This window comes from Chenopodium quinoa, unplaced genomic scaffold (genome assembly GCF_001683475.1).
Source record: "Chenopodium quinoa cultivar QQ74 unplaced genomic scaffold, ASM168347v1, whole genome shotgun sequence".
NCBI lineage: Eukaryota > Viridiplantae > Streptophyta > Magnoliopsida > Caryophyllales > Amaranthaceae > Chenopodium > Chenopodium quinoa.
This window is the reverse complement of record NW_018744020.1, coordinates 274,629-298,739: the sequence shown is the minus strand read 5'-3', so window position 1 is coordinate 298,739 and position 24,111 is coordinate 274,629. Positions and strand designations below refer to the sequence as shown.

Genomic DNA, 24,111 nt, shown 5'->3' with positions numbered 1-24,111 from the left:
CGTTGAGGGACGCGTACATAGGTCTCTTGCCTAATATTCCTTTGAATATCTACGACCGCCACCCTGTTTTTCCAACGTTTAATATGTCAATAAAAATCATGATTTGGAATTTACAAGGTGCGGGAAGCAAATTAGCTGCAATTAGGGAGCTAATTAGAATTAATCACCCAACTATTTTAGTGTTGGTCGAAACTCTTATAAATGTAGATCAAGCGCAAAAAATTTGTGATAGGATAGGTTTTTCGGGTCACACTCGTGTTGATTCTCAAGGATTTAGTGGTGGTATATGGTTGTTTTGGAGGGAGGAATTGGTGAATGTGACGGTGTTGGACAATCATTCGCAACACATTACTGTAGAAATTGAGAAGTATGGTGAAGACCCATGGTTATTTTCAGCGATATACGCCAGTCCGGATAGTAAATCTAGAAAGGAATTATGGAGACATTTAGAGGTCATGAATAGAGGGTATAATGGCCCGTGGCTTCTTGCGGGGGACTTTTAATGACACTTTGTATATGTCAGAAAGATCAGGTAATGGAGGTTCTGATATGTAAAGGAGCTGAGGAATAGAGAGTTGTGTGAATGGATTGCTAATAACAACTTGATCGATCTTGGATGCTCGGGGCCGGCGCATACATGGTCAAGGGGGTTATTTGCGGCAACTTATAAATCCGCGAGGTTAGATAGAGGCTTGGATTATGAGGAACGAAGATTGAAGTTTGCTGAGGGTGCTGTCCAAAACCTCCAAAGATTCACGTCCGATCATTGCCCGATTTTAGTGAGTACTAGTGGCTTTGCGCCTATCCCTATGGCTTTGAAACCTTTTCGGTTCCAGGCGGCTTGGCTTCACCATGAAAAATTTGAAAAATTCGTGAAATCAAATTGGAATAAAAATGCAGACATGGCGCCATACTTGACCGAATTTGCTCAAAAGTTGAAGGATTGGAATAAAGATATTTTTCACAATATCTTTAGGAAAAAATCGAAACTCATGGCTCGGTTGGAGGGTATACAAACATCATTGGCAGCAGGCGGGCCAAGATATCTTTTGAAGCTAGAGGAGAAGTTAATAAGAAGCGAGATGAATCAGGTGCTTGTGCAAGAAGAAACCCTTTGATTTCAAAAATCCAGGTCAGATGCAATATGCGATGGTGACCTGAATATGAGGTATTTTCACCTCTCAACCATCATTAGCAGAAAGAAAAATTTCATAGAGACTCTCAAGAATGCTGCGATGGAATGGGAAACAGATCCTGCTCAAGTGCAACATTTTGTGATGGAATATTGGCAGCAACTCTTTTCGGAGGAAGCGTATAATGGGCCAAATGTGGTGCTTCTGAAGGACTATTTCCCGCGAATTAGTGATGATGACTGCGAGACTTTAACTCGTCCTTTTATTGTATGTGAGATTCAAGGAGCCTTAAGGAGTACAGATCACTACAAAGCACCAGATCCGGATGGTTTCCAGCCTTTGTTCTATCAAAAATTTTAGCATTTGGTGAAGCCAAACTTGCTGAAATTGGTCCTAAATATACTGGAGGGGCGTGAGTTCCCAGAAGGTATCAATGATTCCTTTTTAGTGTTAATTATGAAAATGGATGTGCCAGAGAAGCAAATCACTTTAGGTCGATTGGTCTCTGCAATATAACTTATAAAATTGTAACAAAAGTGATTGTGAATAGGATCAAACCATTGCTTCCATTGTTGATTTCTCCTACCCAATGTAGCTTTTTTCCGAAACGCCAAATCACTGATAATGTGGTAATTGTCCTAGAGATGCTTCACACTATGAGAAGGAAACAAGGAAAAGTTGGGTTCATGGCTGTGAAGATTGATTTCGAGAAGGCCTATGATCGATAGAGGTAGTCTTTTATTATAAAATCTCTTATGGAGTTGCGGATTCCCCAGAGTATGATCGAAATTGTTATGATGTGCATTACCTCGGCGAAGCTAAGTATCCTATGGAATGGTGAACCGACCCCTCAATTCTCTCCTTCAAGAGAGATTCGACGGGGAGATCCGTTGTCTCCATATATTTATGTTATATGTATGGAGAGACTTACTCACTTGATTGATAGGGAACTGCAATTTGGGTGCTGGAAACCGGTGAGGGAAAGCCGTGGAGGTCCTCCTATTACTAACCTGGCTTTTGCAGACGATTTAATATTATTTTGTGAAGCTAGTTTGGACCAAGCAAGACTAATGAAGAAGTGCCTTGATCAATTTTGTGGTGCACCAGAAAGTAAAGTGAGTAATGAGAAATCTCAAGTTTATTTTTCACCAAATACCAACCTTGATGTAAGGGATACAATCTGTGATTAACTGGAAATGGAGAGCATAGAGGACTTTAAAACATATCTAGGGGTCCCAACAATAAATGGCAGGGTCACGAAGGCCACTTACTAATTTTTGGTGGACAAAGTGAATGCAAAATTAAGGGGTTGGCAATCCAAAACTCTCTCCATAGCAGGTAGGACGACTTTGGCTCAAGCATGCTTATCTTTGATACCCTCGTACACTATGCAATCAGCTAGAATTCCGAGTGGAATTTGTGATACAATTGATAAAAAAAAACAAGAGCTTTTGTACAGGGAAGTACAGAGGAGAAGAGAAAAATCCACCTAGTCTCATGGGATATAGTAACAAAACCAAAGAGAGATGGTGGTTTAGGCTTGAGGTCTATGAGACAATCGAATGCCGCGTTTATGGCTAAACTCGGTTGGAGGGTTTTAGCGGAACCTAATGCGCTTTGGTCTAGAGTACTCTGGCATAAATACTGTGAGGGGCGTTGTGATATAGATATGTTCAAGCACAAGAGTGATGCCTCGAACTCATGGAAAGGGATCGTTGAAAATATAGAACTCTTGAAGAAGGGTATCAGTTTAGTAGTAGGCAATGGTCAAAACACTTTGTTTTGGTATCACACCTGGGCTGCCGAACGTCCTCTAATTGAAGAAGTAATGGCTGAACCCCCGGCTGCGATTAAAGACTTTAGAGTGTAGGATATGTGGGACAACAATAGGGAATGGAACTTCGAGGTTTTTGGCGACTACCTACCCCAAGAGATGCTTGATGTAATCCATTTCCATGAGCTGATTAAGGACGAGGAAGCTTTAGACAGTGTGTGTAGGTCAGGTTCACCATTTGGAGGTTTCACTTTGAAGTCAGCCTTGCCCATTGTTCGACAGGAGATGGACGATGAGGTAGAGGATAAGACACCTTGGAAGATCATTTGGAAGATTCGAGCACCTCATAGAATGAAATTCTTCTTTTGGTTGGCTTATAGAGAAAGGCTAATGACGAATTCTTCTTGGTTCTTGAGACATTTGACCATTGTTCCGAGGTGCAAAGTATGTGGGTATGTAGAGGAAAATGTTGATCACATTCTTAGATCGTGTCCTGCAGCGGTGATGGTGTGAAGAAGCTTGGGGTAAGGACTGAAGATTTAGAGTTCTAGAAACCTTTAAAGGATTGGATCTTAAAAAACCTCACCTGCTCAGGGTATTATGATAGGGAGGATTGGAACGTGATATTCGTGGTCACCTGTTGGTGGCTTTAAAAGTGGAGAAACACTCGAAGCTTTGAAAGAGAAGGAGAAATTCCAATTGATCAAACGTGCTTCATATTAGCAATGGTTGGAGATATAAAATGTGCATATGATCAAGCGGATTTAAGGAAGCAGGGCAAAAGGAGCAGAGAAGAAGTCTATGTTAGATGGGAGGTGCCTCCTTTGGGTTGGATATTCCTTGACACAGATGGAACAACCAAAGAAAATCCGAGTGCGGCTGGAGCTGGTGGGGTGATACGAAGTCATACAAGGGAGGTTCCAGAAATTTTTGCTATTAGGTGTGGTGTCTGCATGTGTATCAAGGCAGAATTACTACCTGTGATGAGGGGCTTGGATTACTACCTGTGATGAGGGGCTTGGACATTGCGTGGAATGCGGGTCATCGTAAGTTTCAAGTTCGAGTAGACTCGTGGTTCATATGTTAGAAGATCCTATTCCTTCTAACTCTCCTTTTATTCATATTCTCCGAAAGTGTAAAACCCTTATTTCAAGACAAGGATGGGAAGTCACTATCGGCCATTGTTACAGGGAAGCAAATAGGGTAGCCGACCGGTTGGCGAACTTTGGTGTGACCATGGAACAATATTTGATCATCTTTGAGGCGGTCCCGGAGGATCTTTGAATCGTTTTATTGGAGGATATAAGGGGTGTAGCGACCCCGAGGAGGGTGGCTAGAATTAATTAGTAGTAGTTGTTTTTTTCTTTTTTTGTTTTTGTGGTTGTGCTTGTTTTAGTTTCTAGCTTTCTCTTTGTTTTAGGGGCTTGCCCCTCGTTTCCACCAAAAAAAAATGAACCAACCACAAACCCAGTAACCCTTCTCTATCATCAATTAAAGCTTTAATTGGCCAAATTTAACCATTAAAACTCTAGATCTAGAGTTTTAATGGTTACATTTGACTATAACACCTTCGAATTTGGGTTTCATTAGCAATGAGGAAATAACAAGCAAAGGAAGAGAGAAAATAAAGGCGGCGACAAGCAAAGGACAACAGTCGAATTGAGGGGATAATGAAGGTGGTGGTTGCCATTGAAGGTGTTGGTTGAATGTAGATGTTTAATTATGATGGAAGAGAGAGAAAACTTATGCAGGAAGATGTTAAATGTAGATGAAGGAGGGGAATGAATTTGGTGGTAAGGTGAAATTAATTAACCTTAGGGTTGGTTAATGTAACGAGGACATATTCATAGTTTAATTAGGATGTATTAAAAAATTAAGGGTAAAATTGTCATTTTGCAGCCCAAAACTTACTAAAATAAGGAAAGATAAATATTTTTTGCAAGTAATGTGAAGTGGCCATTTTTGGAAAATGTTACGAGTAATAGAAGCGGAGGTAATACTAGTAATTATTGGCATAAACTTGATAAGGATGATGAGAATCGATCACAAGATAATCTGGAACTAAGATGTGAGCTCTAACCACTTCAATTATCCCTAACTTTTAGATAGCCCCACTTTCTCTTAGTGATAAACAATGTGAATGGCTAAACACCGCCATAAAAAAAGATCATCACCGCCAACATTTGGTACGAATAGACAACAACTCCCTTACTATTTCACCACCCCTTATCCTCCTCAATGGCCCACCACCCCTTCCGACCGCACGACAAACCACCCCTACCCTGATCGACGACCCACCACATCCCCCTCAATGATGACCCACCACCTTCCTTTACCAGCGAGAAGGTAATGGTGTTTTTTTTTTTTTTTTTTTTTTTTACATTTTCAACAACCGCAATAACTAAAGCACAAAATCGGTAACTGGGCACGATAACCGGATTCAGGCTCAAGTTAACGTGCTTGGTAACCGATTTTGGCTCTGGTTATCGTGCATGGTATTGGTTTCCACGGTATCCGGAGCCCAAAATCGGTTACCATGACTAGTAACCGGAGCCTTAAACCAGTTATCGTGGCTAGTAACCGGTTTTTGGGCTCCGGTTACCGCGATTGTCGGAAATTAAAAAAAAACTACCACCTTCCATCGGCGAGGGAAGGTAGTGTATCGTCATTGAGGGGGATGTGGTGGGTCGCCGATCAGGGTGGTGGTGGTCGTCGTTGCCGATCAGTGTGCTTGTGGTGGTCTTCACCGATCTGTGTGGTGGTGTTAAGGTGTTATGATTGGTGGCAAGAGGGAAGATAGTGGTGAAGTACTAAGGGCATAATTATTCATTCACACTAAATGTCAATATTTTGGTTATTTTTGTTGGCGTTATTTAACACCTCACAATAATAATTATTAGTTTATCCAACTACCCTTAACTATGAAGCCTACATTAATTAAAAAATTATTAATTTATTTACGAAAATGTCATACACTTCCGATAAATTTTATTGAAACCAGAGGCGGACCATCAGGGGGCCATCATGGGCCTGGCCCCTAGTACCGGCCCAAAAAAAAGTGTAATAGGTTGAGTATTAGAAATAGCCTTGTATAAGAAATGAATGTAGGCCCAATTGTGTAATTACTTTAAACTTTCAACCGTGTAATTGGGAGTTGCTACTCCCTATTTACTGACTTCCTACCTACTTTATCTCCTACTCTCCTAGAATCTTTCCCTAATAGCCTTTTTTTAAAAAAAAACTTAGGTACTACTCTGTAGGAATGACAAGGGAAAACTAGGTCGTTATCTAATACTCCCTCGGTCAAACTAAATTTATAAACACTTAACAAACCTAAATACGAGTATAGAGGCAAGTCAAGGGGTCGAACCCAAAGGAACGGTAATGTTCAAATGCTTTCGATTTGGGTGCCTAATTAAGCTAGGTCGAAGATGAAGGTAAGAGAGAATACTAACAACTAACAAAACAGTTAACCAAGGAAATAAAACACTAGGAACAGGGATCAACAAGTAATCATGTCAATTGCAAAAACATGGGAAGATCGTGTCAATCAAAGGTTGTGAAGACTAATAATGATAAGAGCAATCAATTGGAATCAAAGAGCTATCTCCTAATTGTTAAGCTAGGGTTCACTATGAATAACAAACTAAGAGAATAACAATCAAAACCAATCGATAATTACAATTCCTAAATCAATTGTTCGTGTCCTTAGCAATTACAATGCAATCTAGCATAATTCTCAAGGCCCAATCGAATTACACACATGCAAACCTTCATTAATCACTTTAATCTCAACAATCAATTAACACAATTCCCAAATTAATCACAATTAATCAATCATACAAGTTTCACCCAATTCCTAGCCAATAACTACTCAAATATCATCATCTATCAACAAACAACTAAAGAAATCAAGAATCAACATATATCAAGAGCAATTACACTATCAAGAATCAAACATCAAAATTAAACCAAACAAATATGAAATTAAGCAAAGCAATAAGGTGAGATAGATTTAAGAATGCTCATTGATAATAGAGAAGATCTTCAACACAATTGTCACCCTTGTATCTTTAATCTCTCAATCACCATTGAAATCCCTCACTTTCTCTCTCTAAAACTACTCCTAATCTAGAGAGAGGAACTCCTAAACTAACCTAATCCTCCTTAGAGGAGAGAGAAACTATTCTAATCTAAAGAATTTCATATATCAAGAATAAAGAAAGTCGTACAATATATATACAAATGGAGAAAAGAAAAGAAATCACAAAGAAAACCTAGAAACACGTGCCGATGGAGAAATCGTCCGCGCCCACGGAGGAGAACAGAGCACGAGGGAAGCCGCGCCCGCGGCCAAGGCCCGCGCCCGCAGGGTGCCCGCGGCCTGCCCGCAGAGAGTTCCTGCTCAAAAATAGAGATTTTTGGCTGCAGCAACCCGCGCCCGCGTTGGCAAACCCCGTGCCCGCGGCAGTAAGGCCTGCGGCTGTAGGCTGGGCTGCTGCGCGCTGGTTGCTGCTCGGGGCTTGGCGGCTGCTGCTTCGCTTCTTTGGTGCGGTTGCTCGGGGCAGCTACAAGGCACTAATGCTTGCAAAGCTTTCTTGGTTGGCTTGACTTGCATGCTTGGCTTCCCTAACTTGGCTTTGTTAAATTCCTTAAATGCACTTGAGCTCCCTCCTTGATTATTAAATCCCGGGGAACTCGACATACCTACAAAACAAGTCCAAGAAACGGAGAAGCGAGAGAAGTAGCCGAGAAATGAATAAAATAATAAGAAAACCATTAAAAGCACGCATTTCTCTAAACTAACACACAAACACGCAAATCAAGAATTATTACCTGAAAACACAACATAAAAGACTAAACACGAGCATAAAAATATGAAGAAAACCTAGCCTAAGAGTGCCATAAATGGCACGCATCAAGGAAGTAACAAATTAGACTTACAAATTATAATTATCATCATTAGCTATTAGAATTTTTGGGAAGAAGAGTATTACTACAATACTACGGTAGTATTTTCGCATTTATTCAAGATTGTAAAATTAGGTAGAATTAGGCAGAAAATAGCTTGGCTTTCATTGATGGATATTGTCGAAATATATAATACAAAATCTCTAGAGTCCTAGTCCTAGATGAACATGGAAACTATAGAAGATAAGGAAATAGAAAAGATATGACAAATAATTATTCTCCTAATTAAATATATGATGTTTCTTAAATATATCCTAATACCCCCCTCAAGTTGGATCATTAGGATCGAAAATGCCCAACTTGGAAAGAAGATTATCAAACTGTGCCATTTCGAGTGCCTTTATGAATATATCCGCCAATTGATCTTTAGTAGACACATAAGTCGGGGAAATTAAACCTACCTTCAGTAATTGCATCGCGAACAAAATGACAATCAACCTCTATGTGTATCGTACTGTAGACACCTAAAAATGTCTCCCCAAAACCAAACCCGGTGATGAACAACCTTTCACTGCCATTATTGGTCGGGTTGAGTATTTAATCTTGGAGTGCTTATATCCATATTTTCATTTCATAAACCAACCCAACTCCTAGCCCATTTCCCCAAACCATAACTTATTCTCCTCTTTTCGTGCCTTTAAACCCAAAATAATTCATTTCGTGTCCTTTAAAACCATTCATTTCGTTTCCTTTTTATAAAAACGTTTAATTCAGTTTATTTTGGTTCATACTCTGGGTCCAATGATTAATAATTGTACGGGGCTTGAAAAGAGATTTCCAACGATATATTATAAGCCCAAATCCGAGTTATAACGAATACGTTATGGCCAAAATAATAAGCCGAGCCCAAACCGAACCTAAGCCCACCTTACCTACGACCCAATGATCATGTGGAGGGTCCAAATTATTTAATCCCGTTCCTAAACCAATTAGAATTAATTAGAAGCTTCTATAAGTTTCTAAAAGATCTTAATTATCCTTTTTGAAAAGATAAGATTTAAGAGTTTGAAATTGAATAAAACTTTTCTTTTTTTGAAAGTCCTAATTCTTTTTAAGTGAAAGAATTCAAAGATAGACATATATTATTTTTTGCCTCATATTTTTCATCCAAATTTTATATGGTTGGATAGCCCTTGAAATTATCTTTCCAATGATATATTATAATATCAATTCTGAGCTATAACGGAAAAGATATGAATAAAATATCAAACTCTATCCAAAACTGACACCTTCTCACTATTTCGGCCATATCTTTTAATCTAGAAAATATTTTAATCTAGTTATGATTGGATTAGAAATTAGACTTTAAGAGCTTTCCAACTATATCTTATTTATCTTATTTTGATTTCTGGATCAAAAGATATGATAAAAACAAAAACCGCAAAAACTGCAGTCTATCGAGTTTTATTCCGATTTAATTCGGATCTTATCTTGTTTTTTTCGACCCTTCTTTTTATCTATAAATAGAGGTCATATCTCCCCTTTTTCAAGGATCAACAAGCTTGATCATCAAATAATTCTCTCTCCCTCTTTAGCCTAAATACTAGCCATCCTATTCTCTCAAAATACTTCCCTTAAGCACTCCAAGGAGTTCATACTTAACCCGAGATTCCGTCCTTAAACCAAGGCGTGAAAGGTATAATTAACTGAGGGTTTGGATCAAATCAAATCTAAATTTATTTAATTTAATTTTCATTTGATTTATATTTTTTATTGAAGTTACTAACAGTTTATTCATGATGTAGCAATTTAAAGGAACTTGCGGAATGTGAGTAATTAATTAATTTAATTACTCTTTATTTTAATATTGCTAGAATCATAATTAGGGTTATTTTATATTTGATTTGACTAACACTATTATTGTTAAATTTCTTCCAATATTAATGTTTATTCTATTGTTATTATGATTGCTATATTGCATGTTTAAAGGGAATATGTAATTGAAAATTACGCCTAATAAGATAATTTGGACAACCGGTTTAGGTTCCTTTTTAATCTTGTTATTTGATTCAAGTGATCACAAATATTTTAGAATTATGTGTTGCATTAATATTTAACCAATTTAGCCTAATAATAGTTTGAAGCGAATTGAATATCTGTTTACATGCCTTTGAGATCGCAGGAATCACTTTTCAGTATAAGAATCGAGTAGAGGCCAATAAGGGCGAATGTGGCTCCATGACTCACTTTGTACCATCATCCTCGATCCTCCTTTCGTGATTTCGAACCATATGGAGTTAGTAATCTCATGGATTATGAATGGGGTGTAACCTTCACGGGTAAATCGTTGTTGCCTATCGTTGTCCCTTTATCGTGGTTGCCTTTTATGATCCGTGAACGGTTTACAAGTTCCTTAAAAATTTGTTGACGGCTCCCTACTTTCCTTGTCCCTAATCGTATTATGTCAATTCCCACTTCCTATGAGTGCCAAGCATATTCACCACATGCTTTTAACGTAGGCGCACTTCGAGCGACCCCTACACGTATGCTCATGAAACACAGGGTTCCTCTCAATATGCAATGTTGACTCACTATCACAGAACAATTTAATAGCTTTAGGATGTTGCACATCCAAACTCAATAATAAGCCCTTGAGCCACTTCAATTCTCAAGTGACTCCATTCATAGACTTGTACTCCACCTAGAAACACTAGCCAACCTGTCGACGAGCGTCAAGTTAACGGACACGCTGCCCAATCTGAGTCACACCATCCCTCTAAAGTGAGCTCACTATCCGAACCCAGTAATATGCCTTGGCCGAGAGATCCTTTGAGATATCGAACAACCCTTAAGGCCGCCTCCCAATGTTTTATGCATGGTGCTTGCATGAACTGTGACAAAATGTGAACTGAGTAGGCTAGATCCGATCGAGTGACCACGAGATATATGAGCCGTCCCACTAGACGACGATAAGCTTTCGGATTATGCAGAAATTCGCCACTAGCATGGGCGATTGGGCGAGTCTGTGATTTTGTTCCATGAAAAACCCACTAGGCTTTACACCCAATAAACCTGTTTCAGAGATAATATCCAGAGTCTCTGACACAAAAATAATACGGACGAACTACGAGCCACCTCAATGCCCAAAAAATATTTTAGGGCCAGGAACCAAGATCTTTCATTTTAAAACAATCACTAAGATATGCTTTGAAAACCTTAAGTGCAATTTTCAAGCCGAACAAGAAGCACAACAAAAGAAGGAAATTAACGGCTTGTGACGATCCAATTCCTGCCACAAAGAATGAAGCTTGTCGTAATACACAGAGACAGGCATTAACTTCGTTTGCTCACACTTTGCTATGGAGGAGCGCAATTTTTGAATGCGTGGACCGTTAGTTTGAGCAAATCGTTGCTTAAGGTGATCCCAAAAAGGCTTAGCTTCCATGAATTTGGACAGAGTTGATTTTAATTTGGGGTCTATTGTATTGGTGATCCATGAGATTAGCATTGCGTTGATAGTCGTTCAATCGGACTTCGTACAAGGGGGTGATGGTGCATTGATCGAGCCATCTAAAAATTCAAACTTTCTTTAAGCTTCTAATGCCGCCTGAATGTCGGCAACCCAAGATTCATAATTGTTTGTTGTAAGGCGAGTAGGAGTGATGAAATCCCCCGGTCGACCTTGCGAACTGAGGTAATATGGTGAATTGGGTTCAAATTTTGTAGGTGGTGGTGGTGGTGGTGTTTCATCACCGCCAGCCATGGCTAATAATTAGTTGAAAGAAAATTTGTGGCCTGATACCATGTAAAGTTAGGTAGAATTAAGCCTTCAAAGACCAAAGGTAAATTTATTACATTCACTCAGGAGTTCCATACACTCTACTAACCTTAGGTTAATTTTTACTTTTCATTTGATGAAAAAGTGAAAAATAATCATCAAGATGAGAAAAAAATACTCATGGGTATACGATACACCCGGGTGTATATAACAACCTCTCGTAACTTTAAGGCTTTATTTATGTGTGCATATTGTGTTTTTTTTTTTTAATTATTATTATTAATGTATTGTTTCTTTTAACTACTTTTTAATTTGATAATTATAACGATTTTTTAATAGATTTGATAATGTTAAAATTATTTGTTTTTATTACTCAAATTCTATACTTTGTATTCATATGTAACATGTTTAGTTTTATCGGCCCCCCCAAAAAAATTTAAGATCCGCCACTGGTTGAAACATGTGTTAATGTGTTATACTAATACAACTTTTTTTTTTTGAGGACAAGCAAGCGGGATTTTATTATAATAAATCAATTTCCGCCAAAGTTATCAGACTTTGGGGAAAAGAAGACATACAAATACGCTCCGATGAGTTATAAGTATCCCACCGGGCTACACTATGAGCAAGCACATTCCCGCTACGCTTAACATGGCAACAAGAAAAGGAATTAAATAAAGAACTGATAAGAAACACATCCTCATAGAACAAGAAAATAGGGGCAGCACCCTGTTGCTTTCCACGAATTGCAGAGATCACCCTTAAAGCATCACTCTCTAGCACCACATTTTCGAAACCAAATCTTCTCGCAATCTAAACACCATAAACCGCAGCTCCAGCTTCTGCCATCTCTGGACTCCATCTCGCCATCACCCTCTTCACAGTAGCCACCAACAAACTCCCAGCCGCGTCCCGAATGACCACCCTAAAGCTAGCACTCACCCCTTCCAATATATGTGCATCGACATTTATTTTCACAGCAGGAGCAGCAGGGGGTATCCACCGTGCATTAGTCAGTCACAGCAATGCAATGGGTAGGAACCCGTTTGCTAACCTTCGAGTTATAAGTCACATAATCAGCACATAATTTTACAAAACCAATCATTACACTAACAGGATCAGTCACCCCATTCTCATAAAAAATAGTTTTATTGTGACAAAACCAAGCTGCCCAAGCTAATACACAAAAACAGCTCAGAGTAGCACCATCTAGTTTGTCACAGACCCATGAAAACAAATCAGAGAATGAGTTCATTGGGGCATCATTCAACATTACCAGGAAGTCACTCTTCTCCCAGATTTTTGCAGCAGCCGAGCAGAAAAATAAGGCATGAATGATGGTTTCATCCCCCCTGTTACAAATTGTGCAGCAACTTGTAGCTCTAATGTGACGCTTATGAAGGACATCAAGTACACCCAAGCTTCCCATACATGCTCTCCATATAAAATGGCACAACTTAGGGAGCCCTTTCACACTCCAAACATGACTCCAGAGCTCTGTGTTACCACTACCATGAAAGAGTTCCCAAGTCCGCAAATGTCCAAGCCTACCAAGCCAATATCCCGATTTAACAGAATATACGCCATCTTTGGTTGGCCACCAATACCTTTTATCTCTCGGCCATCTTTTAGACAATGGAATGTCTAATATGGAAGCCTTATCAATAGCATTAAAGTGGACATCCAACTTCCCAACATCCCAACAACCACTATTAAAGTCGATCAAACTACTCACACAAAGGTCCGGGTTATGGTTTGGGGGAGGGGTTGGTACATAATGCTGCACATCACCCCTCATCCATGAATCCTCCCATACTCGAATTGAAGCACCATTTCCCACCCTCCATTTCAAACCATCAAGAAGAAGAGACTTCGCCCCCCACATACTTCTCCAACTATAGCTCGGATCATATCCCCATAAAGCCTCTATGAAATCAGAATTTTTATAATAGTGAGCCTTCAACGTGTAATGTAGTAAGGAATTCCCTTCTTGCGTGAGTCTTCAACGTTGCTTAGCAAGCAATGTTTGGTTAAAGCAGCTCAAATCGTGGAAACCCAAACCCCCCATCGACTTTGGAAGACATAATTTCTCCCAACTATGCCAATGCAATTTTCTCTCCACCCCATTTGAACCCCACCAAAATCGAGCCAAAATAGAGTGAATTTCATCAATAAGACCATCCAGAATTTTGAAAATGCTCATCATGTATGTGGGAATAGCTTGATCAACGGCTTTAATCATTACCTCCTTTCCCGGGCGAGATAACAATTTTTCCTTCCATCCCTGCAATTTTTTCCGAATTCTCTCCTTCAAGCAAGCAAAAACAGCTTTCTTTGATCTCCTAATTATGGTCGGAAGCCCCAAATATTTTTCATGCCGTACCACCTCTCGAACCCCAAGTGTTGCCACAATCAAGTTTCGTTGTTCTATTGACACACCTTTGCTAAAAGCGACTTCAGTTTTGCTTAAATTGACTTTCTGACCCGATGCTCTTTCATAAGTACTGATTATACAACTCATACTAATATAGTGTACGCTCTAAGAGAGTGAGGGATAACTCAACTGGTTAAACTTTCCTCTCGATTCTAAGAGCACCCACAATGGTGGGGAGCACCCTTCCCACAACTCTCTCTCTCCTCCATTTGAGCTACCTCACCATTGTAGGAGGTGACTCATGGGTAACCCATAGGTTGGGGATGCTCTCTCTGGCAGGTCACCTGACGCCTCGGCCCACGTGAAGCTCAGCTCATCTTTTCAAATTTTTTTGCCATATTGTGAACTAAAACAGTACTAATAAATTTTGGTGGGGTGTTGATAAAAGTATGAGAGAGAGTAGTGTGGTTACTCACCATTGTAGGAAAAATAAGGGAATGAATTAAGAGAGTGACTCAAGATAATGGAATATGATGTGGAGGGAGAAAAGTAGGGAAGAGAAAATAGCGAGTCATTCCACCATTGTGAGTGCTCTAAGATATCCCATCGATTCTCATCCCGTTATTTTGGCTCTCTACAAAAAAAAAAAAAAAAAAAAAAAAAAAAAAAAAAAAAAAAAAACATAGTGCACGCTCCATCTTCTTTGGTTATTCAAATCTTCATCTTCTCTCTTCCCTTTCACAATCTCATTCGATTCCTTAACAATTTGGTCTTCCTACTTTCCTAGTATCATCTCTTCCTTGTTCCTGAATTTGGGCATCAATCCATTTTTCCATTCTCATTCAATCTCCATTTTCTCTCTCCTCCATGATCGACTCCCTCACATGGCGAAACGAAACCACACAACCCCATTAGGGTGCATAGCCTGCGATGAACTCAGTGAATTGGGCGCAGGCAAAGAATCATGGCTAGTCGACAACCCCTTTATTCTATCTGCACTCGACACTCATTCTCTTGCTCTTTCAAACAAGTCTTTGATACTTATATTCGGGTGGTCCGATGACCCGTTTGATAATATCAAGGTTAATATCCACCCTGAGCTTTCCCCAATTGGTGGGGAGTATATTACTGCCATTGAATGGCTTGTTTTTGATGATATTCGTGTTCTTGCTGTTGGGATTTCTTCTGGGTATTTGTTGATTTATTCTTTGGATGGTGGTTTGATCCATAAACAGGTGAATTTTTTTATCTTCTTAACTAAATTTTCATATTTGATTTTGGTAATTGGATTTTAATTTGTTGGGGTGGGGGAGTTGGGGATGTTTTCGGGTGTGTAGGGAGCTAAGAGGGGTAGTGAACTAGTGATGTAGACGAGATTCGATCACGGGTTGTAGAGCTGTATTTGTGTCCTTGATTTGGGGATACATTGTGTCAATGCTATTAATTATTTTGTGAATATTATGTTTTTTGGATGATAGATAGGAAATTCTATATTGAATTTTTGTAATTGCAGATTTTATGGCCAATGTAGGCTTGTTGCCACTTAACGAGTTGGTTGATCTGAGCTAAGGCTTGATTGTTCTATGCATGATGGTTGGCTTGAATAAATGTAGGCCTTAGGAATTAGAATTAATATGAAATCTGCAGTAGTAGTGAATAAGTGATGCAGTAAGCTCGAGTTTAAAGTAAAAGTGGGAAAATTATGAAAAAGCTAAGAAATTTTTGTTGGGTGTAGGTTGGTAGGATTAGTTGCTCCGTCTTAGGGCCTTACCTAAATCGTTAGGCGGTGGCTGTGGTGGATTGAACCATCTTTCCTGGAATCAGATTCTATTTTTTTTGCTGTTGGAGTATTAGTTAGATGGTCACTTGTAGGGGAGGGGTGCAAGTGGTTTGATTGAACTAGAATGGAACTTGAAAAGGTTTAGAGTGGGCTGTTCGACAGTCCCGTGTAGACGAAATATTATTAATTTGTTCTCGCTCATGCAATGATCACCCACCTAGTCTGTTGAGCTTGATGTTTTTTTTGTAGTTTCTTAGTTTCTTAATGCCCTTCAACAAGTAGTAAGTATATACGAAGTATTATTAATTTGTTCATGAGAACCCTTAATAAGCTATTTTAGAGATCTATGTGGGAGAATTGGCACAACCCTGAGCTATTGCTTTGAAATTGTGTATACTTCTTTCAGATCATGCACAAGTTAGAAAATTTGATTATGATGCTTGAGCTGATTGAAGCCCTTGAAGGGCATTTATGGGCATGCTTGGGTCTTTGATACAAATTCATATTTACCCTTGTTTTCACTAAGAATTGTACTTTAGGTAGTATCTCATGGCTTGGGACTTTGGGCAACCTCTTTACTTCATCCGCATTTTTTTAGTTGCATCACTTTCCTAAAGAGGAAGTTTTAAATTAGTTGCATCACTTTCCTTAGCTTTTTAACTAATAAATTCTCTCTATCTCTCTCCTACCATATGGGCCCCATTTTTTTTTCTCTCTACCTCCCTGTACTCCAAAAATTGCCTAGGAGTCAATGAAAACAAAGTGATGCAACTAAAAAAAACCCGAGGATGTAATTGAAATGTTTATCCTGCTCTGTTTGTAGCTATCTTTAGTAATCTTGCAGGCTGTCTAAAAATGCTTGCTCAAATGGAAAGCAAGGTTTTATCTCATTGCATTGGCTTAAATCTGAAATCATGAAATTATTCACAAGTTATTTCCTCTTTACTCATATGTTGACCCAGTGCCTGCCAGCCTGCCTTGAGTGTGAAGGTTTATGATTGATTTTAAGAACTTATTTTTGTTCCACTTAGACGTAATCTGCTCAAATATCTTTGCAGATAATATATCCTACACGGATTTTGAAGCTTCGAGTTCGTGGAACAAAAAGAGATATTTCACAAGATATATCAAATGAGGAGGTTTGCATCGTTATGGATGGAGTGATTGCACGTTTTGATGGATCTGATTTACAGGTGATTTGTCTGTCAGTAATAATACCGAAGTTATAGTAGGCTTTCTATTGTCCAAGTTCTGTACTGGAGATTTCTGAAGAACTGTTATTGCCTCCTTTGTTTGCTGTTTCCCCTTGACTTCTCTTCATTTTTCCATTGAAAGAGTTGTCTATTTATGTCACTCCGTTGGTATACACTAATTTGCTATTCTAACCAGAAGCTTGTCAATTTCCCTTCTAGATGTTGAAAAGGAGATATTTGGTGCAAGTTATGTTGGATATCATGATATATCTAGTAAACTATTTAAAACTCCAATATATCTTATTTTTTACAATTATCCTGTTCTGATTCTAAAGATTTTTACTTTTATGATATCCAATTTATCCCCTCTCTCTCTCTCTCTCTCTCTCTCTCTCTCTCTCTCTCTCTCTCTCTTTTTGGTACAATTTTCATAGATCTTATATGACTTTCAGTTGATCTTACCCTCATTTTGTGATGCAGGATATGCTGCGGCGATGGTTTCGAGAAACACAAACAAACTTTTGGGATCAAAAGAGGAAGAAAAGGGACTTGGATGATTTTGAGAATTCTTTTGAGAGAGTTCCTTACCAGCTGTGGAGCGTTACTAAATATGGAGCTTGTGCTGATGCAGCAATCACAGGTGTTATGCCACCTCCACTAATGGAGCTTGAGGTATTTACTCTATTGTTTTTCCATTAGATTAAGATGTTTGCTGAATGGATCAAGAACTTTTGTATATTTTTTTTTATCTCTCTGCTGTTTTACAATATTCTCCTGCCAAACTACTTCAACTTTAATGGTTGCCATAAGTGTTGAAGTACACTCTAAATATCTTATATCTGATCTTCCAATGCTGACCTAATTCAGCAGCAGTAAATGGTGGTCTTCTACCTCTTTGTGGTGGAAGTATACATTTTTTTGCATGTCAAGTTGTCAAAAAGGACATATGTGGATATCTATCTCCATCAGAATTACAATAGGCACACCTTATTAGTATTTAGCGCTCTTGTAGGAAAAGATGAAGAGCTAGTGTTTAAATCATAGATAACAATGCATCACAAACCTTACCAAACACAGTTCTAGCACTGCTCCTAATCCTTCTATATCTATGGACTCTTTGATTCCCAAAAAGCAATGTTCTGGTACTTATACAGGCATGTGAACAAAGATTTCTACTTAGTTTGTATTAATCAGGGCTGTAAAATAATGGTGAAAACAGTTAACACATCCTACAACTCTAATTTGCACATTCAAGAACGTGTGTCAGTGTGTGTGGGGTGGGGGAGGAAGTAAGGACTCATGAGTGATTTGAGAACATTGGGCAACTCCAGTGGCCACCTAAACTCGTTACTCTGTCAATTTAACATTGTTATACCTCTCCATTATTTTGTGGGTTGTTTTGTGGGGGGGGGGGGGGGGTTGAGGAGTAAAAATACCATCTGCTGTTCTCTCTTTACGTTAAGTTGATTTTTGTTTTTTGGAGATTCAATTCTAGGGGTGTGGGAAGGGAGGTGCTGAGTATCAGTTGTAGAGGTGTTGGAAGTTTCAACTTGATGGAAGCAACCTGGCTGGGGTGAATGGAAGGTACAGTTGACATGGTGATTGCACTGTAATTGTGAACATTGTCTGGTGGTATTTGGATCAGTTGTAACTTGTGAGGTGTGTTCATAGCTGTCTCTGACCCCATGCTGTGTGTTTGCAGTTAAATGGCTTATTCTTAAAGTTCCATCAAAAGGGCTGTTAATTTTTGAAAACTGTTCTCTCACGTTAAGTTCCCTTTCCAAATAAGAGAAATAGATTTTCGTTGTTACTCATTGTATATCCATGACCTATGGAAGCTGTCTGAAGTTATTCTGGTACTTGAATTCAGCTGCTTTTATGTTTGAGCAGTCAAGCCATCGCTATTATCGTGCAGTCACAATCGGCAATGATGCTGTCATTTCAGCATACAGGTATACTTATATTTTGGAGTGTTAGGTGCTTATTTATTCAACTTTGACTATCAAACTACTGTTGCCTCATATTAGAAGCATGCTTGAATGAGGCGTTCTATTTAATACAGGCTTTCGGAAGACAAAAATAGATCTCTTGTTGGCGCTATCTTATCAAAAGTTGTTCCTGCAACATTCTCAACAATAGCTTCATTCTCCAAATTGTTATGGAGAAGAGACAGAGCATCACCAAAAAAAGCTGAACCAAATCCCCAGTCTTTTGCCCGAGGTAAGACTTCTTGTTTCTCTGCAAAATTTCAAAACCATGCAAATGTTAGAAGAATGCAATTTAATTAGAAGTGAGGCTTGAAATTGAGTACTCTATCTTAGTGATTATGCTGGCACCTTTCACCTTGGCCATTGGTCACGGTAATCAAATGTTTAATTTTGGAACTGTTGGCAGACATTATCAGATGCTATATTGCTAATTCTGTCAAAGGGAATAGCATTTTGTCTTTCTCTACATATTCCTTTCCAGTAGAGTTCATATCTATTTGAATCATCCTCACAGGTAATTATCCTGAGGTGAAGTGATCCACTCAATTATTGCTTCTCTCAGCATAAAAATCTCGCCAAATTATGGTTTAAGTTATATCTGCTTCTAAAAGGGCTTTTAGAAGTAATAACTGTTGAGAAACTCTGATGGATTGAGTAAAAGTTAAGTGATACTATGGAGTAAGGCTATGAGCCAATATTTTTGTTAAGGACTTGTAGTGTGGGGTTAATTGTTATTCTGAAAGTAATAATAGACAAGGTCAAGGCTTGATGGCTGACTATGATGTATCCAGTTTTCCAGTGATATACTTGTTCATGTTATGAATCTTTTTATATTTAATAGGCGCATATTCCATTTTCAAATGACCAGACAAAGTTGTCATCTTACTATGATTGAGTTATGGGGAAAGTATTAGAGTGCTCCAACAATTATGAACGTATTTTAGTTAAGTTGTGCCACAAAGGATATACTGAGGGGTTGAGCTATGTGGCATTACTCTCAGACAGGGTGGGTACTTTAAAAGGCTGTTAGAAATTTATCCGATGACCAGATGATGAAATGGGCTTTAAAAAAGGGAACGAGAAGGAAAGCAAACTAGTAACTTAATTCAATGACCAGAAGAGAAAAAAGTATGTGGCCTGATGACTGATTGTAATAGGTACCCTGTGATATATCTCCATTTCGAGTCTTTTAATGTATTGTAATTTAGAATGATCAGAAAATCTTATCTTAATAAGATTGAGTGATGAGGAAAGTATGGCACCGGTCCAACTATTATGAAGGAGCTTTAAGTAACCTTATAATTTTTTTTTTAATGAAAGGTTGAGATTATGTGGCCTTATATTCAGATGGTGTAAGTTCTTTGAAAGGCCATTATAACTTTATTGATAATCAAAAGAGAAAAGGATTCTAAATTAAAGGAAAAGAAACAAAGGTGAAATAGATAAGCAGATGAAAGAATATAGTAGTATTTATAAGGAAGCCGAAGCTTCCTTAATTCTCCAATGATTTAGTTGAAAAGAGTTAAATTAGGGGGAAGAACTACAAAAGTGAACTAAAAACACTATTATGCATTAAAAGTCCATTTATCAAACTCCTCCTCGCTAGCTAATTACTTGTCCCTTAGCAATTGTATTACTAGGAATGGGAAGAAGCTTGATAAGGTTCCCTTACAAGATCATGCATGCAAAGATTCAAAAAAATTTCCCACTATAAGAAAGTACAGCGTAAATTGGATGTTAAAGAAGGAAGATAGAGTAACCCCAAACTAGAACCAATTAGAGTAACGCTTAACTCCGGTTGGTGCAAACATTCATATCATGTCCTTCCCTTAGTTCAAATCGGCTCTATTTATTGGTATCACAAGCATCCAAATTAATCAATTAATCAATCAACCAAAGCCTTAATCCCAAGCATCCAAATAGGAGCTAGAAAAGTAAAGAGAATGAATAACACTCAAGTACACAATCACCTCATCGTAAACCATCCCTTCCATATATGCTTGAAAAGTGACTCTCTCCACCGGCAAAAACTCAATTAACATGTTGAAATCATGTAAGCGGCTTTTAGGGTTGTGATGAGGTTTAAGGTAAGATTAAATTTGGGAAGTGGTGGTCAAAACCTACTCTCGTGGAGCGAATAATATAATCTTTCATTTTTGTTATTTTCTTTCCATTCTTCAATACACATTCCTCATTTCTTTTCTTTTCTTTCCTTTCATTTTTTTCTTGTGAGATATTTGCAGAAACTACTTCCATTCAATGGGAAACATGTTCCACTAGCCTATAAGTGTCAAAATAGATACATATAAAGGCTTTGGCTTGTAATGTGGCTATGAAGGAAGGAATAGGCTGCATATGGGGGTAGCAAAGAGGGCAAGTGTCTAACAAAACAATGAAATAAAACATTTATATACAATAAAGAAAGCTAACTCTTGCGAAGACATTATCTTTTAAAAACATTTTGAGTCACGATTTCAAGAGTCACAATGCAAGTTCTTGATCTAAATGGCCTCGATGAGGAATAACAAACCACACATGAAAAGAACGAAGGCCAAATGATGGAGGGCTTAATCGATAGACGGCTCAAAATTACTCACCAAAATTACTTATTCGGGTTTCAAATCACTTGGGAAAGCAATACTATCTTACTACAAATCCCCTAAACCGAGATTTTGCATTTTCTAAAAATAATTTTTTAAAGTGAAATTAGCCAGGTTCAAATCGAAATTCATGCTCAAACTCTCAAAAATAAGGAATAAAATTAAATAACCATGCATTCATCAATTTCATCATAGAGAAACTACAAAATTAAGGAAAAATATTTTCAAAAACTACACTAAAAGGGATTTGTAGACGTTTGAGATTTTATCATTTTTTTCCTCCGAGAGAGGAGGGAAAAAAAGTAATTTAACTACTAAAATTTGGATTTAGGGCTTTGGATTTCAAAGGAAGCAAATATGGATTTTTGTTGGGATTTAAAGGCAGCAAAATTCATCCATTCATCTCATCAACATCACCATCATTATCATCAAGTCGAACAATCAACCTAATCAAATCAATTCAATCCATACCAAGGCAACTCAATCAAGCAAAGCACACTCAATTAATCTAACCAGACTCAACTAAAAAAAATTAAGCAGAAAAAAGTACCTACATGCATTAGTGAAAAAAGTGAGCTTATTTATATTATAATGCAATAGTTCTAGTCTGAACGTGCCATATAATCATAAAAAAAGATCAAACATCAACTTAATGAAAGCAGACTTTAGCTAGGGTAAATGGCATATAAAAACTAACCACAATAACCAAAAGCTTCATCAAAGCCTTCACATCCGACATTCCACATAAAACTCATGAACAACAATGCAAAAAGAGTGAAACAATGAAGCACAAAAACTAACAATCGACCCTTGACAAGACTCACACCCACACATCCCCCTAAGCTAGGCACTTATTTACAAGGTTCGTGATGCACAGTCTAGTGGTAAAATAATACTCCCACAGTTCTGCAACTCCTATTTGAATGCATTACTCTTGACTTTTCCGCGCTAATCATATACCAACTTTGACTTGATTTTTTCCTTTTTATTTTACTAATATATACAAAACAAAATGAGGGCAAGTTGCTATTGATTAATTTTGAGCTGAATCATTGCCTTGTTGGTGTGACAGCTGCTTCTCTGACTTGTTTGAAAGATCCGCCAAGAAAAGGAGAGAAGCTGACCTTGTCACCTAGCGGTACATTGGCTGCTATTACGGATTCACTTGGTCGTATATTGCTCTTAGACACTCAAGCTCTTGTCGTTGTTCGATTGTGGAAGGTGAGTTCTGTGCTCCACTGCTCACTTCAATTGAATTGGTCCTTTAATAGAACCAAATGTAAATTCTTCATGTTATTTTTTTTCAATACCAGGGATATCGTGATGCCAACTGCCTTTTCATGGAGATGCTGGTCAAGAAAAATCCTGCATCAACTTCTTATCACGAGTACAAGAAGAGCGATTATTGCTTGTGTCTTGCTATTCATGCTCCGAAAAAAGGAATCATCGAGGTACTGGCAAAATCAGTAATTATGTTTGTCATCTTGCAGAAGAGACCATTCACTAAGTAAAAAATTTCACCTAGGAGCTCCCCCACCTCTCAAAATTGGGCAGATTGTATCTGGTCCTTTATCATTTTGATCCATCAATACAAATTGTGTCCCTTTTCCCCTCATTTTATAAAATTCTTTTTTGTTTCACTTGTGTGTGTTTGAGCTCTTGGCAAAAACTTGGTTCAATAGGCCTTGTACCTCCCCTTTGGTCTGGTTCATAGATAAGACTATTGGGCTTTTGTTCATTTTCTACTCATGGAAGCATACTTTTTGGAGTCTTGTTTGCTATTTTATCTGCAACACTAATAAGAGATCCCACAAGTCCGATACATGACCTTGCTATGACATTTGTAGGAAGCCATTGTCGGGGTTCAAGGGAGGGAAGTTTTGGCAAGATGTGTTTTGGTGTGGGAGCTTGCTTTAGATCTATAAATTGAACACTATATTCAGAATAGGAAATGTTAGAACTCAAACTAAAGGATATTTCATATTTGTGATATGCTCTCAATGATGTCTGAACGCAACTTATTCACTGATACAGGTGTGGCAGATGAGAACAGGACCACGAATTCTAACAATTCAATGCGCCAAGGGAAGTAAGATTCTACAGCCGACGTACAGATTCAGCTCGTCGATGACGTCCTCTTCATCATACATGCCTTTAGAGGTCTTTTTGTTGAATGGAGACTCCGGTCAATTGTCGGTTTTAAACAGATCACTTCACTAATTTGATTTAATTTACATTCTTTTGTACGTAGTATTTTATAAGCTGTAAAAATTCTCATGTATTTATAATAGTAACCATGTATACATGTGCTTGATGCAAGTCAGATCGATCGAAGTATGTTGCAGCACTTTCCTGGGCATTAATTCTCCAGGGATGATGAAAAACTTGTAAATTATACATTTTTAGAAACTCAAATTAGACATAGTCGTTCTTTTGCTTAATTGTTGCACTTAAAAGGATGAATAATTTGATTGTTCTGATAATATCCTGAAAAGAGAGATGGAGTTCATCAAATGACGCATCAGTTTGGGCTGTCCTCGATTACAGACATTGAAACAAATATATTTATCATTATATACG

General features: G+C 38.1%; 1 protein-coding gene across 1 annotated transcript; it reads left to right on the top strand.

Moving 5' to 3' along the window:
- The first annotated feature begins 14,319 nt into the window (after positions 1-14,319).
- Positions 14,320-23,972, top strand: LOC110690228 (rab3 GTPase-activating protein non-catalytic subunit-like). The gene is made up of 8 exons (XM_021867060.1): positions 14,320-15,205; positions 16,809-16,943; positions 17,424-17,615; positions 18,834-18,895; positions 19,006-19,163; positions 22,604-22,752; positions 22,845-22,982; positions 23,566-23,972. The coding sequence occupies exons 1-8, from the start codon at positions 14,855-14,857 to the stop codon at positions 23,749-23,751; spliced, it is 1,371 nt and encodes a 456-aa protein (XP_021722752.1). The 5' UTR covers positions 14,320-14,854; the 3' UTR covers positions 23,752-23,972.
- Positions 23,973-24,111: the final 139 nt, after the last annotated feature.